General features: G+C 42.7%; 1 protein-coding gene across 4 annotated transcripts in view; it reads left to right on the forward strand.

Moving 5' to 3' along the window:
- The first annotated feature begins 649 nt into the window (after positions 1-649).
- Positions 650-17221, forward strand: part of PNPLA4 (patatin like domain 4, phospholipase and triacylglycerol lipase) — a 118057-nt gene continuing 101485 nt past the window's right edge. For 2 of the 4 annotated variants that reach the window (XM_073667334.1, XM_073667336.1), the window contains exons 1-2: positions 1190-1252; positions 3059-3244. In XM_073667334.1, coding sequence (XP_073523435.1) covers positions 3065-3244 — 180 coding nt within the window. In that variant the 5' untranslated portion in view covers positions 1190-1252; positions 3059-3064. Of the gene's footprint in view, positions 766-1189; positions 1253-1563; positions 1673-3058; positions 3245-17221 lie in introns of those variants that run through there. The other 2 variants (XM_073667335.1, XM_073667337.1) reach the window with 2 other exon arrangements.

The raw sequence follows: 17221 nt of genomic DNA on the forward strand, positions 1-17221 counted from the left end.
ACATGGAAGTCCAAGCCTAGTATGAAGAGGCCCTGGAATAAAGCTCTCGACAGCAGTGATAAATAGATATGCCGAAGACTGAAGAGGGGACGGTACTGATCGAAAGGGCTGAAGAGGTGAGCAGCAAGGACAAGAGAAGTATTTTTTTTTATTTTTCCTACTTTTGATGGCCCTCTACTGTATCCACATGAAATACAGTAACAAACATATAAGCATTTTGACAATTTCAGACTTTTTTTTCACTCAATTCCACTCGAACATATTTGCTTATTTCTAGTAGCTATTAGTTATTTTTTTCTTACCCTATGTGTATTATGCTTTGGGCTTCAGAGAGACCCCACAGCATAATCAGAAACATTCAATTCACATCAAATAACTTCGATGCCAATCAAATATTCTCGCCATAAGCAAATGAAATGACAAATCCGGGTTTCGCCAGTTAAGCTATTCACTGCTTATAACCATTTTATTGTGTTACCTTTTCACGTTAATCCATCTTAGTGATATGTAATATTCTGCATCATGTTAATAGAAACATTAAACTTGCTCATTGTGTATAATATACTAAACTTACATGATAATTCTAGCAATTATTTTCCAAAACCTCCAGTACTATCCAACAAGTATCAAATGTGTTACATGCATTTACTTGCTGCTCCACAAAGCTTCTGGATATATAAAATATGCATGGCATTTCATCGTCTCTCGGAGCTCTACGGCGTAAAAGAACGACACAAAATACTGGGCTACAGCGGTAGGATTGTAGTGAGTATATCTGGGATTAGCTATATGTGTCAGCGCAGTGAAGTAACATAGACGTCTGTGAATAATACATTCAGTATGATAGGATTCTTTCTGTGTAATAGCAAAAAGTGATATGTATTTGTGAGCTCGGAAATCGCTAAGTGAAAGTCTGTGACAGCATGCCCATGAATTATATATCTGCAAGGGACAGCTGAAGGAAAGCTGTACTGTACAGGCAGGCTTTTGTACTGAGCTCAGACCAAATGTGCGATAAAAGGAAAGAAACGAAGAAAAAAGAACCATTTTGAGGTCAAGATATAAGGCATTTGAATAAGAAGCTTTGCTCCGGAGAGAGGAAAAAACACCCTTTTTTTTTATCAGGCATGGTGAATGAGCCTGGCATCCCTATTGGGTGTTACAATATTCGCTGTTATTGGGTAGTGACATAGGAAGGAAGGCGTGCAGAAAAAAAAAAATCCTTCCTGGTTTCTATGGCAGGAGAGAAAAGGTCAGAGAACTGGAATAAGAAATGTTTGCTGCGTGCAGCTCGCTTGGAATCCGCAGCGCTGGGCTTGTATGGGAGCTGGCACAGCCCAGAGACTGACACATTTTTCTCAGTACTGTGTTGGGAAGGGGGGAGCGCAGCCTGCAGAGCAGAAAAGCCTCGGCTTTATGTGTCATCTGGCTCTATGTAACTAAGTTATTGTTAGATATTTGCTTACACTGGGGGTTTGGTGCCAGCTGGTGGGACAAGCACTGGCAGATACTGTAGGTACCTCCAAATGTTACATTATCTAAAGTCAGTACTATTATTTACAGCCAAAGAGAACCACAAGCTATTCGTTTCTGGTTAATAGAAATATATTACAGCCAAGATTGCAGCTGGCTGTCGTTGTGACCATATTTGCTCTCTACCAAATGGCTTGAGGTAATGCTGCAAATATATAACACAATCTTTAAAGCAAAATGTAAATATACAGTTGTAAATATGTAAATATTTGCCATACAATTATTCCTAGTATGGGAAGTATAATTACTGGTTTGCTACCATCCGTGCCAACGTGTTGCCTTTGTACCCATATACTCTTATCTGATGTTGTATTGATAGTATGAAATATAGTAAAGTGAATCTGTCACCAGGATTTTGGCACCTAATCTGAGAAGCAGCATAATGTAGGGGCAGAGACTCTGACTCCAGTCATGTGTCACTCACTGCACTACTTGCTGTTGTTTCGATAAAATCTTTGTTTTCGCAGCAGGAGATTATCACAAGAGGACTAGTAAACCTGCTGCCATGTAGTCCTCCATATTCATGAGCTGTGTATAACTCCACCCCCATCACTGATTGGTAGCTTTCTATCCATGCACAGTGTACAATGGAAGCTGCCAATCAGTGGTGTGGGCGGGGTTATAGAGAACTCAGCATTTAGAGAAACAGTAGATCAGCAGAAGAGCAATCTATGATTTTCTCAAAACTACAGGAAGCAGTGCAGCAAGTGGTATATGACTAGAATCAGGGCATCCATCCCTACATCACATCATGTTGCTCCTAGATGGTAATAAAAGCTCAGTGACAGATTCCCTTTAAACATGATTCCCTTCCAACTCTACCATTCTATGATTCTATACAGAGGCTGGACAGACATCTATCTGAGATGATCTAGTGAATCCTGCTTTGAGCAGGGGGTTGGACCAGATGACCCAGGAGGTCCCTTCCAACTCTACCATTCTATGATTCTATGATTCTATGTGTGTAAAGAGCAATAATGCCAAAGTTACATTAATCATGCCAGTGTATTAGCATGTGAACACTTACAAACCACAGGATACACCAATACTAATATTTCATAATCTATTAATATGTAGTTGAAAACATATATTGATAAAAGTAAATGCAAAAGGGAAGGGGAATTGTGAGTCAATATGCTGCTTCATGTCAATGACACAAAAGCACCTGTTAAAATGGCTGCGTAAAATATTTTGGAATATATACAAATGAAAAAAATTCTGGGATCTGACAACTGAAATTTTGCAAATATGTTTTTGAATTTCTAGTGCCAATTAAATAAGGCCCTATCCTTATTCTCACTGAGCACATATGTGACAAGGACGTGACACACGTGACCTCGCTATGTACTTCCCAAATAAAAAAGACTTTTTAGAATGTTGAATTATCAAGTAACCTTCATATAACAAATGCCATGCAATTTCTTTTCATTCAAAAATAATACATGTATAAAGAAAAGGAAATTATTGTCATCTCCGGCTCTTAACCTTGATGCAAAGCTTTGCTATTTTACTGTAATTTTTCTAGAACACGATGCAGCATTTGAATCTGTCCTTTTCTGCATGTGGATTTCTCGGCATTTACCACTTGGGGGCAGCATCTGCTTTTTTAAAACATGGCCAGAAGCTGTTGAATACTGTAAAGGTCTTTGCTGGGGCTTCAGCCGGATCCCTGGTTGCTACAGTCCTTTTAACAGCACCACACAAAATACAGGTAATTAAAGGTATAATCTGAAAGTTCAAATAAACAGTCAGCTATTTGGAGATATATAGATAAATCTTTATCAGGCCCTCTGACTTAATAACAAGTTTATGCTGTTAATTAATGTCTTTTGATCAAATTAAGTAATAATTACATCAAACACTAAATATAAAAACCTGAATGCATTGAAACACATACATGAAGGTAACTGCTTGGACAGTGCATACATCACTTAGTGATGGCTATATTAGAAACATATTAGAAGCGCACACAAACATCTTTTATTACAAATGTGATGTCACTTTGAAGGTCAAACTGAAGGTTAAAATGAATTGTCATTTTAGTATGAGATTGTATACGTATGTTGTACAGAATTAAAACATTGCATTAAAGGGGTTGTTCACTACTTAATGGGAATCCGTCAGTAGGTTTTGGTATGTAATCAGTGGGCAGCACAAGGTTGGGGCTGAGACACTGATTTCAGCAATTTGCATTAAGCTGTGTGCTGTTGTTTCAATACAATGAGTGTTTTATCAGCAGGAGATGAATACTGCCAGACTAGCAGCCCGCATGTCGTCAGGTCCAAACACGCCCCAATTAGCAGCTTGCTGTCAATATACAATGTACACACAAAGCTGCTAATAAGGGGTGTAGGCCGAGTTAACTTTCTGAGCTCTGCTATATGCTATATCGAAAAACTATAATTGTATCACAACTGTTGCACCTAGTAAAGTAAATGATACATCGCTGGAATCAGGGTCTCTTTTCCGACATTATGCTGCTCTTGTATGAGGTAGTAAAAACCTAATGACAGATTTCTTTTAAATGCCTGAGACACTCAAGTAAAATATGAAAAGCTTACACTCACCTCCCGCATGACACAGTTCTAGCAATGTTCTGCTGACATGATGTAAGAGCAAAGCAGTCTATTAGCAGCAGTTGATAGGCTGCAGCGCTCACATGACCTAACAAAGTCATTCACGCCCTGTGAGGCCCTGAGCAGACATTGCTAGAACAGCACTAGTATCATAGTATATAAACCTAAACGTGATGATATGGTAAAACTTCACTTTCACTAATATTATTAAAACAGTCCCAGTATATAGGATTAAAATTGTAACTCATTGCTAGAACAACATCATTGTGGGAGATGAATATAAGGTTTTCATATTTTAGCCACGGAACTCAGGCATTTTAGAGAGGGATGTCTCTAGTAATGGATAACCCTTTAAATCAATTCCCAAAATGTAAATGTACTCATTGGAATGATACTTTAACCCCTTCATGACCGGAGCATTTTCCGTTTTTGAGTTTTCGTTTTTTGCTCCCCTTCTTCCCAGAGCCATAGCCTCTATATTTTTTGGTCAATATGGCGGTGTGAGGGCTTATTTTTTGCGGGACGAGTGGTACTTTTAAATGCCTTTACTAGTTTTACCATATCCTGTACTGGAAAATGGGAAAAAATTCCAAGTGCGTTGTTTTGTTTTTCTTTCCACGTTCACTGACCTGCCATTCTTATTCTCCAGGTCATTACGATTTCGTAGACACCAAACATGTATAGGTTAATTTTTACTTAAGTGGTGAAAAAAAATTCCAAAATTTGCTAAAAAAATAAACAAATAAATAAATAAATGGCGCCATTTTCCGAGACCCACAGCATCTCCATTTGGGATCTGGGGCCGGGTGAGGGCTTATTTTTTGCCTGCCGGGCTGACGTTTTTATTTATACCATTTTCGGGTAGATCCGATGTTTTGATCGCCCGTTATTGCATTTTATTGCAAAGTTGCAGCGACCCAAAAAATTTAATTCTTGCGTTTGGAATTTTTTTCTCATTACACCGTTTACCGATCTGATTAATTATATTTTTATATTGATAGAATAGGCGATTTTGAACACAGTGATACCAAATATGTGTATGTGGGGTTTATTTTTTATTATTTTATTTTGAATGGGGCAAAAGGGGGGTGATTTAAACTTTTATATGTTTTTCATTTTTTAAAACATTTTTTTTTACACTTTTTGCTAGCTTCTATAGTCTCCAAGACCAGAAGCAGCAACTGTCCGATCGCCTCTGCTACATAGAGGTGATGAGCAGATCACCTCTATGTAGCAGAAATGCTCCTGTGCTATGAGCGCTGACCACTAGGTGGCACTCATAGCAATCTTTACATGACAACCACTGGGGTCTGCTGCAGACCCAGGGTTGTCATGCCACCCATCAATGACCCACGATCACGTGACGGGGTCTCTGATGGGTGGGGCTAAGGCTGTGCTTCTAGCACGGCGCTGTTAAATGCCACTGTCAGAGATTCCACCCGTGGCTGTTGCGGGCACATGTCAGCTGTAATAATCAGCTGACATGTGCTTGGTTCAGTGCGGGCTCTCCGCTGGAGCCCCCGATGAACCGGCCTTTCCGATGTGGTGCGTTCTATTACTGACCACGTCGGAAAGGGGTTAATAAACTGGTTCGACTGGGTATTTTTAATTTCCCTTTCAATGCCATGCAAATTTGTCAGGAGGATAAAGACTGCTGTTTCTGGTAATCCTGTGGAGATGAGTAAATCAATTAGATGCAAATCAAATTCATGTTGTATTTTTTGGAATTCACTAAACCCGGCAAGTTTGAACAATTTGTGATTTGATTTGCGCTAATATCATTTTACACATTGCATAAGATTTCCTAAACTAGAGAAGACTCACATGACATCGGGAACGCCTGGAGGGAGAGATTCCCCCTAATACCTTGTGGCTATTACATCACATGGTACAGTGGCATTTAAAAGTTTGGGCACCCCTGGTCCAAATTACTGTTATTGCGAACAGTTAAGCAAGTTGAAGATGAAATGATCTCTAAAGGGGCTAAAGATAAAGATAACACATATCCGTTGTATTTAAGGCAAAATAGATATATTTTCACTTTTTACATTTTAAAAATTACTAAAAGGAAAATGGGCCGATTCAAAAGTTTGTGCACCTTGCATGGCTAGCACCTAGTAGCACCTGCTTTTTAAAGTATCCCAGCTTGTAAACGCTTTTTGTAGCCAGCCAAGAGTCTTTCAATTCTTGTTTGAGGGATTTTCATCCATTCTTCCTTGGAAAATTCTTCCAGTTCTGTGAGATTCCTTGGTCGTTTTGCATACACTGCAGATTTTCAAATATGTTCAGATCAGGGGACTGTGAGGGCCATTATAAAACCTTCAGCTTATGCCTTTTGAGGTAGTCTATTTTGGATTTTGACGTGTTTAGGATTATTATCCATTTGTAGAAGACATCCTTTTTTCAACTTCAGCTTTTTTACAGATGGTGTTATGTTTGCAGCAATAATTTGTTAAAATTTCATTATATCAATTCTTCCCTCTACCCATGAAATGATAGTGAACAAGCCATAGCCCTAACAGGCTAATTAAGGTCTGAAACCTTGGTCAAAGTAATCTGAGCACACAAATCTCCAAGGGTGCCCACACTTTTGCATTGGCCCATTTTCCTTTTTGTAATTTTTAAAATGTAAAAGATTACTATATATATATATATATATATATACAGTACAGACCAAAAGTTTGGACACACCTTCTCATTTAAAGATTTTTCTGTATTTTCATGACTTTGAAAATTGTACATTCACACTGAAGGCATCAAAACTATGAATTAACACATGTGGAATTATATACTTAAAAAAGTGTGAAACAGCTGAAACTGAAAATATGTCTTATATTCTAGGTTCTTCAAAGTAGCCACCTTTTGCTTTGATGACTGCTTTTCACACTCTTGGCATTCTCTTGATGAGCTTCAAGAGATAGTCACCAGAAATGGTTTTCACTTCACAGGTGTGCCCTGTTAGGTTTAATTAGTGGGATTTCTGGCCTTATAAATGGGGTTGGGACCATCAGTTGTGTTGTACAGAAGTCTGGTGGATAAAGAGCTGATAGTCCTACTGAATAGACTGTTAGAATTTGTACTATGGCAAGAAAAAAGCTGCTAAGTAAAGAAAAACGAGTGGCCATCAGTACTTTAAGAAATGAAGGTCAGTCAGTCTGAAAAAAATGGGCAAACTTTGAAAGTGTCCCCAAGTGCAGTTGCAAAAACCATCAAGCGCTACAAAGAAACAGGCTCACATGAGGACCGCCCCAGGAAAGGAAGACCAAGAGTCACCTCTGCTTCTGAGGATAAGTTTATCCGAGTCACCAGCCTTAGAAATCGCAGGTTAATATCAGCTCAGATTAGAGACCAGGTCAATGCCACACAGAGTACTAGCAGCAGACACATCTCTACAACAACTGTTAAGAGGAGACTTTGTGCAGCAGGCCTTCATGGTAAAATAGCTGCTAGGAAACCACTGCTAAGGACAGGCAACAAGCAGAAGAGACTGGTTTGGGCTAAAGAACACAAGGAATGGACATTAGACCAGTGGAAATCTGTACTTTGGTCTGATGAGTCCAAATTTGAGATCTTTGGTTCCAACCACGGTGTCTTGTGCGATGCAGAAAAGGTGAATGGATGGACTCTACATGCCTGGTTCCCACCATGAAGCATGGAGGATGTGGTGTGATGGTGTGGGGGTGCTTTTCTGGTGACACTGTTGGGGATTTATTCAAAATTGAAGGCATACTGAACCAGCATGGCTACCACCGCATCTTGCAGCAGCATGCTATTTCATCCGGTTTGCGTTTAGTTGGACCATCATTTATTTTTCAACAGAACAATGACCCCAAACACACCTCCAGGCTGTGTAAGGGCTATTTGACCAAGAAGAAGAGTGATTGGGTGCTACGCCAGATGACCTGGCCTCCACAGTCACCAGACCTGAACCCAATCGAGATGGTTTGGGGTGAGCTGGACCGCAGAGTGAAGGCAAAAGGGCCCACAAGTGCTAAGCATCTCTGGGAACTTCTTCAAGATTGTTGGAAGACCATTTCGGGTGACTACCTCTTGAAGGTAATCAAGAGAATGCCAAGAGTGTGCAAAGCAGTCATCAAACCAAAAGGAGGCTACTTTGAAGAACCTAGACTATAAGACATATTTTCAGTTGTTTCACACTTTTTTTGTTAAGTATATAATTCCACATGTGTTAATTCATAGTTTTGATGCCTTCAGTGTGAATGTACAATTTTCATCGTCATGAAAATCCAGAAAAATCCTTAAATGAGAAGGTGTGTCCAAACTTTTGGTCTGTACTGTATATATATATATATATATATATATATATATATATATATATATATTTATTTATTTATTTATACATACAGTATATACATTTTTTGCCTAAAATACAAAGGAAATGTGAAATGTGTCTGTTTTGACCATCAGTCATCAGTGTTTTCATAGTTTCCATAGATGGATAAATTAATTAATTAAAAAGCTTGTCCTATCATTTGCAATGTTGCAATGTTGAATACAGATGGCTGTCCGTGTGCTGTATGTGTTTTTCACAGACCCATATAATTGTATTGGTTCTTTTCATCCATGATGCCAGAGAAAAATGGACATACCTATATCTCTAGCAATATAGCCCAAATATCAACATTAAGGTGTGAATGGGAAACCACACTTCCCTTAAGCCCCCGTCACACTAAGCGAGATCGCTATTGAGATCGCAGCTGAGTCACAAGTTTTGTGACGCAACATCAACCTAAGTAGCGATTTCGCTGCGTTTGACACGTAGCAGCGACCAGGCCCCTGCTGTGAGATTGCTGGTCTTGTCGAAATGGCCTGGACCATTTTTTGATCATTGAGGTCCCGCTGGGTAGCATGCATTGGTGTGTTTGACACCTTACCAACTACCTTGTTGGCGACTCAGAACTGAGACACATAGGCGTGTATTTGCATTGTATCATTATACAGGTCGCTACGGGTCGCCGTATCGTTGCTGCGTCGTCGGAAAGATCTGACTGTTTTACATCTCACGAGCGACAACACAGCGACTGAGCAACGATCTCTGCCATGTCGTACCGTTGTCGGGATCGCTGTAGCGTCGCTAAGTGTGACGGTACCTTTAGACACCAATTTATACAAACTCATGACAATCCTTATTTATAAGGAGAAGAGAGAGTCATAACGGCTTAAAAAGTACATATTTATTAAAGATTAGTGTTGAGCAAGTATGTTCTATTAACCCTTTCTCGAAGTATGCTCGGGCCGAGCTCCGAGTATTTACAGCTGCTCGGTGATAAGGTTAAATCGCTCCCATGTGCATGATTTGCAACTGTTAGATAGTTTTATTACATGTGAGGAATGTCTATTTCTTACACATTCCTCACATGTAATAAAGCTGTCCAACAGTTGCAAATCATGCACGTGGGAGTGATTTAACCTTATCACCGAGCAGCTGTAAATTCTCGGAGCTCGGCCCGAGCATACTCGGACAGAACATACTCGCTCAACTGTTATGATAGGCTACCAGCACTAAGGAAAGACAGGAGATCTGTCCCTACAATAGAACTAAGCTAGATCCCTACGATGTAACGGGGAACCTGATCCTGCGATCAGACCCGCTAAAGTCCTCAGCTAGTCTGAACGAAGATCTATAGATGTGAGGGAGGGATCCCTATAAGAACTAGGGACTGGGAGAAAGATGGACACCTCCTAGCAGAAATTGTAGCAGTAAAAAGACTAACACACAACATAGAACATAAAGGTCAAAAGACCTAGCTAAACTGACTGAGAAAGGTTACAAAGCACCTGGCTAGCTTAAGAGTAGAAATTATAATGAAGTCCAGCATGGCCAGAAGGGCGGAGCAGGATTAAATAGGCAAAAAGGTCATGTGACCAGCAAAATAGAAAAAACCTAACAGGAGAGTTCTAACAGTACCCCCTCTTCTAAAAGGATCCTCCGGATCCCCTAGGCCCAGGCTTATCCGGAAACCTCTTGTGAAACGCTCTGACAAGTCTGGAAGCAGAAACATCATCCGCCCTCACCCATGAGTTATTCTCGGGACCAAAACCCTTCCAAGCGACGAGATACTGCAAACTCCCCCTATACAGTCTAGAATTAAGGATACGGGAAATTTCATATTCCCCGTCCTCCACCACCGGAGGAACAGTGGCAGTGGCGTCTCTATCTGATACATCAGCTTTTTTCAATAGAGAAACATGAAACACCGGATTAATCTTCCAGGAGGTAGGGACATCCAACCTAACAGCAGATTGGTTAACTACCTGAAGCACCTTAAAGGGCCCAACAAACTTGGGACCCAATTTTTTAGAAGGAATCCTCAACCGCAGATTCTTAGAGGACAACCAAACCATGTCACCAACCGTAAACAAAACCTCTTGATGTTTCCTGTCAAAGTACCTCTTAGAATTTTTGTTATCCTCCTGAAGATTACCACGCACATCCGTCCAAACTCTTTCCAAATCACCGGAAAAACTCTCCTCCTCAGGCACAGCCGATACCAATTTGGAGAATGACCCAAAAGACGGATGTCTCCCAGAACAACAAAAAAAAGGCGAACACCCAGCAGAAGAGGATGTATGGTTGTTAAGAGCAAATTCAGCAAGCGGCAGAAACTCAGACCACCCCTCTTGATTGTCTGCCACAAAACAACGCAAGAACTGCTCAACATCCTGATTCTTCCTTTCTGTCTGGCCATTAGACTCAGGATGATATCCAGATGAAAAAGACAAATTAACTCCCAACCTGTCACAAAAGGCATGCCAAAAACGAGCCACGAACTGAGGTCCCCTATCAGAAACAATGTCAGTAGGAACACCATGGAGTCTGACAATTTCCTTGACAAAGGCCTTAGCGAGTGTCTTAGCACAGGGCAGTTTGATGAAGGGAACCAAATGACACATCTTGCTAAAACGGTCCACGACCACCCAGATGACCGTGAAACCCTCAGAGGAGGGAAGGTCAGTAATAAAGTCCATTGCCAGATGTGTCCAAGGTGCACTAGGAACCTCCAGAGGGCAAAGCAACCCCGCAGCAGGAGTATGAGAAGACTTAGATCTAGCACACACAGTACATTGACGCACCCACTTAATGACTTCCTTCTGCCTTCCAGGCGACCAAAAACTGTGACCCACAAGTCTCTTGGTCTCAGAAATTCCTGGATGACCTGCCAACCGAGACTCATGACACTCAACAAACAAATCTCTCCTAAAGGTCTTAGGCACAAACAACCTCCCATGGGGAGTGTTAGATGGGGCATTCTCCTGTGCTTTAAGAATCTCATCTTCCAAAATGGAGTCCAATGCAGCAAACACAACACCTTCTTGTAAAATGCTCTCCTCCTCCTCCGCACTGACCATGGGAGAAAAGCTGCGAGACAACGCATCAGCTTTAACATTCTTGGTACCCGGGATGTAAGTAACGGAAAAATTAAACCGCGAAAAAAAGAGTGCCCACCTAGCCTGACGGGCATTCAAGCGCTTGGCAGCATCAAGATAGATCAGATTTTTATGATCAGTGATAACCTGAATGGGAAATTCAGCACCTTCCAAGAGATGACGCCAGTGTTCAAATGTGAGTTTAATAGCAGCAATTCCCGATTACCAATATCGTAATAAAGTTCAGTCTCAGAAAATTTTTTTGAAAAAAAGGCACAGGGATGTACTCCATCCTTGTTTTCCTGAGACAACACCGCACCGACCCCCACAGAAGAAGCATCAACCTCAACCAAAAACGGCTTAGTCACATCAGGCTGCATAAGGATGGGAGCAGAGCTGAACCTCTCCTTTAGAAACACAAACGCTTCAATGGCCTCAGTAGTCCGCTGAACCGTATTAGCACCTTTCCTGGTGAGATTGGTCAGTGGTTTAACAATAATAGAAAATTTTTTAATGAATTTTCTGTAATAATTGGCGAAACCCAAAAACCTCTGTATCGATTTCAAACCAATAGGCCTAGGCCATTCCTGAACAGCTTGAACTTTCACCGGGTCCATCTCAAAGCCCTCGCTGGAGATAATGTAGCCCAAAAAACTAATTCTCTGTACAGCGAACTCACATTTCTCTAGCTTAGCAAAAAGCGAATTGTCAATTAATAACTGTAATACCTCACGTACGCTCCGCCAATGAGACTCCAGATCAGGTGAATAAATCAAAATGTCATCCAAATACACAACCACATTTTTGCCGATCAAAGGTCTAAGGATGTCATTAATAAGATTCAGAAAAAATGCTGGTGCATTGGTAAGACCAAAAGGCATAACCAGATTCTCAAAATGACCCACAGGAGTGTTAAAAGCAGTCTTCCATTCATCATCCTCCTTCATGCACAACAAATTGTATGCCCCCCGGAGATCAATTTTAGAGAACCACTTGGCCCTCACTAACTGGTTAAACAAATCAGGAATCAATGGCAGTGGGTAGGGATTACGTACAGTAATTTTATTAATCTCGCAAAATTCCAGACAAGGACGTAAACCGCCGTCCTTTTTTTAACAAAAAAAAATCCAACAGCCACAGGTGACTTAGAGGGTCTGATATGACCGGCAGCCAAGCTCGTCTGTATGTATTCCTCCAAAGCCTTTCTCTCAGGAATAGTAAGATTAAATAAACGACTTTTAGGAAGAGTCGCTCCAGGGACAAATTCAATGGTACAATCATAGTCTCTATGGGGAGGCAAAATTTGAGACTCCTCCTCAGAAAAAACTTTCCAAAAATCCTGAATAGGTACAGGTAATTCCCCTTTATCCACAGGAGAAATGCGCCGGTTACAACACTTGTTATAACACTTCGGGCTCCAGGACTTAATTTCATTAGTAGACCAATACAGTACAGGATTGTGCAATTTTAACCAGGGTAACCCCAAAATTACTGGAGAATGCAAATTATTTAATACTACCAAATCCAAATTTTCTTGGTGAATACCATTAATAGTGAGGGTAAATTCATAAACCTTGTGAGTAACACATTTCAAGGGAGATCCATCGACAGAAACCACGGCAATAGGGGATGACAAAGGTTTTGGTTTTAATTTAAGTTTTTCCAAGAATCCCCCATCAATCACATTCAGAGTAGAACCACAATCCACAAATACCCAAAATTCAATTAATTCTTCCTGAGCTGCAGTAGCAGCAGAAAGAAATACCCCCTTAGTGTTTAAACAGGCTATATGGGCGTAACTGACCTTTTTTTTTTTTCTTTGTTCATACGAAGTGCACAGTTGTTAATGAAATGGTCAGATTTTCTGCAATAAAAGCACAAACCTTCAGAAAACCTGCGGTCTTTTTCCTGAGAGCGGGGTGACATCGCCCCAATCTCCATCGGCTCTCCAATGTCAGTACAGACCCTCTCAAGACTAGGAGCTGACATGGCAAAGGATTTACTCTCATTAACCCTTGCACGCAGTCTCCTGTCCACCCGTATAGCTAATTGCATTGCCTCCTGCAAGTTTCCAGGTGTAGGATAAGCAATAAGCAGATCCTTAACCCTTTCACCTAGCCCGGCAAGAAACAAACTTTTCAGAGCTGAATCGTTCCACCCCACCTGAGCAGACCACCGACGGAAGTGAGTACAATAATTTTCCACATTACCTGATCCCTGTCTCAAAAGTCTCAATTCCGTCTCAGCTGATGAGACACGATCAGGATCATCATACAACAACCCCAAAGCAGAAAAAAAACTATCCACTGATCTAAAGCACGGATCACTAGGTTGTAGAGAAAAGGCCCATCCCTGAGGTTCTTTGCGCAAAAGTGACATTATGAACCCTATGCGCTGTGATTCATCACCAGAGGATCTGGGTCTCAAACGAAAATACAATAAACAAGTATTTTTAAAGGAAAAAAAATCTTGTTGTTCACCAAAAAATAAATCAGGCAATCGTACCTTTGACTCCACAAAATGCACTCCAGAACAGCTACTCACGTGTTGTTGGAGCTCGGCCACCTCCAGAGAGAGTCCCTGCAGGCGTTGAGCCAAATCCTGAACCGACACCATGATGGAAACTGGAGGTCTTTCCTTAGAGATATTTTTGGGCTGGACTTACTGTTATGATAGACTACAAGCACTAAGGAAAGATAGGAGATCTGTCCCTACAATAGAACTAAGCTAGATCCCTACGATGTAACGGGGAACCTGATCCTGCGATCAGACCCGCTAAAGTCCTCAGCTAGTCTGAACGAACACCTATAGATGTGAGGGAGCGATCCCTACGAGATCAATGGACTGGGAGAAAGATGGACACCTCCTAGCAGAAATTGTAGCAGTAAAAAGACAAACACACAACATAGAACATAAAGGTTAAAAGACCTAGCTAAACTGACTGAGAAAGGTTACAAAGCACCTGGCTAGCTTAAGAGTAGTGTTGAGCCACCCCCGTAGTGTTCGTGTTCGGTTCGGTTCGTCGAACACCCGTGTGTTCGCCGAACTGTTCGTCGAACTGTTCGTCGAACACCTTCGAACACCGTTAAAACCAATGGCAGGCAAACAAAAACACATAGAAACACATAGAAAACACCTTCAAAGGTGTCCAAAAGCTGACAAACTGCTCAGAAGACACAACTAACACATGGAAAAGTGACAAGTACATATAGTCATGCGAAAATAAAAGAGGTGGAGGAGTAAAAGGAGGGGGAGACACAGATATAGGCATGTCATGCCCTTCTAAAATCCAAAAAGTGAGAAGCCGACACGGCCAGTCCGCTCCTGCCCGTGCCACCTCCGTGTCGCCGGGTTTGTGCCAGAGCCGCGGTGAACCCTGATGGCCAGCCCCCCTCTCCCAATACTGGTGCCTGTCCGCTGGTGGGTTGAGCGAGCCCCCCTGTGGTGGAGGCAGCTCTAAGCTTTTTAATTTAAATTGTCTCTCTAATTTGAATGAATACACTTTAAATCCATTTACAAGGATCTATTGGAGGGCAAGTCTCATGCCAGCAGCTGCGTAATTCCAGCTACAGTAGCGTCCACTAAAGCTGCTGCAGTTAAAAAGCTTTTATAAGGATCGAGCTCGGCTGTCCACCGCAAGGCATCCTACTGCCAGTCCCAGCCCCTATGCCTTGGGGTGCCTCCTGATGCTCTTCACTGAGTATCCCATGGTCCCGAAGCATTTCCTTTGAAAAAATTAAGTGTCTAAACTACAGGTGGTGTAGCTTGCTTAACAGCCGGGATAATCCGCTGACTAGCAGACACTGCTACTAGGCACAAAGTATTTCCTGGGCTAGATGCAGTTAAAAATTTGTAATTAGATACTCTCGTTGGCTGCTGAGAAAGCATTCCATAGAGTCTCCTGGCTCGCCATATATGATTCTCTTAAAAAGCTTGGGGTAGGGGTCTAGGGGACCCTTTTATAGCCAAAATCACGGCCCTGTATCGCAATACGTCACCTAGGCTGAAGATAAATGGAACTGTAGCACCCTGAGGGTTCGGTTGCTACAGACGTATTGCACCTCACCCAGAGGTGTGATATCTCACTCTCAGGTAAGGATGGAGTGTGGATCAGGACCCGACACCTGCATGCATTACACCACATTGCTGTGGGGCAGGGCGACCAATATGCCCCTGAGATGGGCACGACAGTCCCTGTCCCTGGCTGGAGTGGGGGGAGGGAACACTGAGGAAGGGGAACCCTGTAGTGCAGGAGCAGGGAGGAAGCAGTTCCTGGGTGCATTGAGAAGGGAGTATAAAAGGTGGGCACCATCTTAGTTCAGTGCAGAGAAGTCTGAGCAGAAGTGGCAGGGAGCAGGGGCTCTGCATGAGCTCTGCTCCGGAGGCGGGCCTAGTAACAGAGGCCCAGGCCTGGAAGAGGGAGAAGGAAGGAAGAGGAGCGGAGAAGGCTCCAGGAACGAGGAATGAAGGGATCCCAGGGGTGCGGACGGGCGAGTCGCCACCGCACGCCCGAATCCACCTGCGTGGAGGGGTCAGGCCAAAGGGTGAGACCGGTCCCCGAACTAGTGGAGGCAGGAAACGACCCTCAGCTAGAAACCGGAGGCTCTGACATTTTATGTGGCGCAGCCCCTCGCTACACCCGCTAGGAAGGCACCACATAGGGTCAGGGAAACTGGCGCCAAGTTTACCAAGAGGAGGCCCGAGGCAGCCGGACAGAAGTGTTGGTAAGAAAGGCCAGACAAAGGACACACAAAGGGGGTCCTGTGAAGTGCTCCAAAGTTATCTGGGAGTTGTCTGAGCCCCTCACCTGGTGAGCACAGTACGACGTGGGCAGCCGTTACCTGCAGACGTGGTCTGGATAATAAGAACTGTGAGTAAAGGCCCTGGACTGCATCACTGACTCCGTGTCGTTACTGCTGCTGCCCTGCACCATCACCCCCATCCCCCGCATACACTGCCCTGAGGCTATACTCCTCCCGTGGGGAGTTATGCTACGCTCTGCTGCACCCACAACACCAGCCTCAGCGGTCTGCCCTGTAGCGGCGGTTCACTCTGACCGCAATCCACGGGTGGCGTAGTCGGACATTTAAACATCAAAACCACATAAATAGTTCCGCCACTGGTTTGACCGCCCTGAGCCACGAAACCGGGTCGCCGCCACGAAGACTACAACCACCAGCATCCACCAAAAAGGGTCCGGCTCCGGGTGTCCCAAGGCCCAGGGGGTGCGTCAGAACATTTTCATCACCTTTCACAATCACCAATGGGACAAGGCAGGGATGTCCTCTGTCCCCTCTCTTATACATCCTAGTGACGGAGCACCTGCTCTCATCAATTCGCCATAACCCCAATATTAGGTGGATTGAGGTGGGAGGCACCGAGTACAAGTGCTCTCTATTTGCTGATGATGTCCTAGTATATATCACTCAATCACATATATCCATCCATGCAGTTATGGCTGAAATAGATCACTTTGTTACATGGTCAAATTTTAAAATCAATGCAGCGAAGTCTGAGGCCCTCGATGTCTCCCTCCCCAAATCCATATAGGATTCCATCCAGTCCAACTTTCCCTTTGCCTGGCCCTCACAGGGTATCAAATACTTAGGAATTCCTATTCATAGAGACCTCTCCCATCTATGTTATCTTAATTTTGGGCCCTTTATTGAACAATTCCATACAGACCACGGTTGGCAAGTTAGAACTGTAAGATTCACTACGTG

The sequence above is a fragment of the Phyllobates terribilis genome, unplaced genomic scaffold (genome assembly GCF_046119375.1).
Source record: "Phyllobates terribilis strain yellow unplaced genomic scaffold, ASM4611937v1 Scaffold_2__4_contigs__length_985480577, whole genome shotgun sequence".
In the NCBI taxonomy this organism is placed as follows: domain Eukaryota; kingdom Metazoa; phylum Chordata; class Amphibia; order Anura; family Dendrobatidae; genus Phyllobates; species Phyllobates terribilis.